Below are 2,888 nucleotides of genomic sequence, written 5' to 3' on the forward strand. Positions count from 1 at the left end.
AGCACCTTTTAATTATAAAAGTCGGGCTGCTGCAGGTTCATTCTTCAAAATTCTAATCAATTTCTAGAATTCCTTTTACGTGGCAATCGACGCTTGGTTGGAAGCTGTCAACTTCAAACATTTCTTATAATTTGAAATAAATAAATTTTAAATTTTTCATTTTAGTTTTAATGACATGCATGCCTTTATAGCTTATAGTATGTTTAAGTTCAAAAATTTTAATTTTTTTTTATGAACATTACGCACAATCAAATCGGCACATAAATTAAAGTAGAAAAAGTAGTATATTGTAGAATTTGATTTATATATATTAGTAGCGCAAAAGACTTCTATATTATAGTAATGTTTTTTTAATTATAATTATAGCAGAATATTCTCAAATTTTTAGGTCATCAAATAAAAATTATTAAAGTTAACAATTATAAGTTGTTTGAACTTGATAGTATAAAATAAAAATTGGTTACCACTCAAAAATTAAACTCTATATAATATCCTAAGAGACAACTCAATTTGGATTTTGGAAGGTACAAACTATAAAGGTGTCTCCAACAAACTCTCATTTACTAGAGTCTATAAACAAGGAAGAAAAGTTCGGCCAAAAAAAAATCCAACAAAAAACTTTCTGAATATTTCTCTCTTCAATTTGATATTTTGCATATAAAGAAGCTGGTTAAAGTACGGCCAGGGGAGAATACTTTGATAGAATGTTGAACGGGAACTGGAATAGGAATTGTTACCGGCGGATCTTTACCTAGAATCGAAGCTGACCTTTAACTAGCCCACAACTACGTAAATAATAATGGTATGTTTTTGCTTTCTAGTAGACCAGAAGAGGATTATGAGGCGGAGTAAACCGGTGGCTGGCTCGTGTTCGAGGTGCGGCCATGGTGCTAAAGTGGCTGATATGCGCACTGCCACCAGATTTTGTTATATCCCATTTTACTTCAAGTCTTGGAAGGCTATTGTCTGTAGTTTCTGCGGTGCCATTCTCAAATCCTACAGATAATTAGCTCTTTCTTTTTTGTGCTTCCGATGCCCAAAGAATTTCGCGTTCACGCGGGATCCGGGTGTCACATCTTTTTCTACCCCCAAAAGATATATATGTCATATAGATTGGGTTAAAGAGTTTTTCTAATTAAAGTGACAAACTTGAGTAGGGATTATTTTACTTACAGAGTCGCCACTTGAAATTGAGTTTTGGGATGTTCCAAGTCACCTTTTATTTGAATCCCTAGTCAAAGGAAGGTTTGACTCTATTATTATTGGTCTGCGAAAATAAAGTTCGGGTAAGGAATTCTGTTGACCGGAGAGAAGGTGTAAAGCACTCCCCGAGTCCCGTGGCTCTAGCACAATCGCTTTATTGACTACATTTAACTTATATTATTTTTGAATAAACTGTGATTTATTGGTTTTCATATTTTATCTATCTGCTTTCAATCATTAAAATTACTTTTAAAAAAATGATTTGAATAATACGTTGTCATAACCACGCCTCGCAAAGGAATGTGTGATCGAGACAAAATCAATTAACTTATCATAATCGCGGGTCGTAAGCGAATCCGACATCATGACAATCAAATATTTGTACTATTTTGAGAAATTACTACATTTGTGCTTGAGAAAATTATTATTTTTTGAAAATTATAAAAAAAAAGTTACCATTGCGCTACGCAAGCGAATCTGAGAGTATGGCAAAATAATTAGAAATTAATTAAAGCTATACAACCTAGTATGATGTTATTGAATTAAATTATTGAATGTTAAACACCATGCTACGCAAGCGAATCCGTGAATGAAAAAGTTAAAGCGCGCCTACTAATTGCCTAGCGTTTAAATTAATTAAAAAAGTGACCAAGTTACTAATTTACTTAGTATTATAAAGGAAAACAAAATAAATTTTTTGATGAGCTTATTTGACTAAGTTAATATATAACAACTGGGCCAGCCTATAGAGTTTGTTTGACTAAGTTAATATACAACAACTGGGCCAGCCTATAGAGTTTGTATGTTTTACCCGAAAGAATCAAGTTCATTTGACCCATTTATTCACTTTGTGACCACATGGCCCAATGACTTAGTTGCCCTAGGTTCCAATCTTATTTCTCAACCCAACCATATATATTATATCCCAACAACATTTCACATTTTTTATCTAACTGTAAAACTTAACAAAAATCTAATAATAAGCATACCCATCTCTACACATGTCCATATTAATGCAAACTTAAAAAGAGGGAAAACTAATTATAGATTGCAAATGTTAATCCTGTTTTGAAACTACCAGACAAAGCAATTATCGGTGCATTTCATTGGATTGACCATATGAAAGAATATATATATATATATATATATATATATTCTATCAGTTTTTCAAAAATTTAACAATGGTAAGCTCATGTCAATGCAGTATCCAAAAATAGGCATCAACATAACAATGACAAGAATAAAAACCAAAAGAAAGAAAAGACTTTAAGAGAGTAAATTAATTTTTTTTTACTGCTCACTATTTTAGCCATGCCCGTGCCTCAAGAAAGTTGAGCTTTAACTATTCAAAATAGTCTGTACAAAGAAATATTTTTTATAACTGAGATTACTTTTGAAGTTTAAACTAGTTGACCGGAGATCTAAACATGGACATGACTTTCACGAAAGAAAGGAAACAAACTAACATTAAAAACATGCAAAACAATCTGAATAAACTCAAAATATCTTCTTCTTCTTTTATCATTCACTTATATAAAAGCTACATAGATAGAGTTCCAAAGGGTACCTAAGGTGCAGAATGTGAGACGACGAGCTATGAAGTTCAACTTTGACTCAAAGCTAGCTTATGAAAATTCGAGAATGAACAACAATAAGTAAACCGCAGTAGCAGTGAACAAACCCAG

The 2,888-nt window shown here is 32.1% G+C and overlaps 1 protein-coding gene across 1 annotated transcript; it reads left to right on the forward strand.

Annotated features, from left to right (window-relative positions):
• The first annotated feature begins 525 nt into the window (after window positions 1-525).
• Window positions 526-1,415, forward strand: LOC104092784 (uncharacterized). Its single transcript, XM_009598450.4, has one exon. The coding sequence runs from the start codon at window positions 800-802 to the stop codon at window positions 1,004-1,006; it is 207 nt and encodes a 68-aa protein (XP_009596745.1). The 5' UTR covers window positions 526-799; the 3' UTR covers window positions 1,007-1,415.
• Window positions 1,416-2,888: the final 1,473 nt, after the last annotated feature.

This window comes from Nicotiana tomentosiformis, chromosome 8 (assembly GCF_000390325.3).
Source record: "Nicotiana tomentosiformis chromosome 8, ASM39032v3, whole genome shotgun sequence".
Taxonomy (NCBI): domain Eukaryota; kingdom Viridiplantae; phylum Streptophyta; class Magnoliopsida; order Solanales; family Solanaceae; genus Nicotiana; species Nicotiana tomentosiformis.

Excerpts from the sequence above, each read along its gene's own strand:
- LOC104092784 (XM_009598450.4), top strand. The coding sequence starts at position 800 with ATGGTATGTTTTTGCTTTCTAGTAGACCAGAAGAGGATTATGAGGCGG.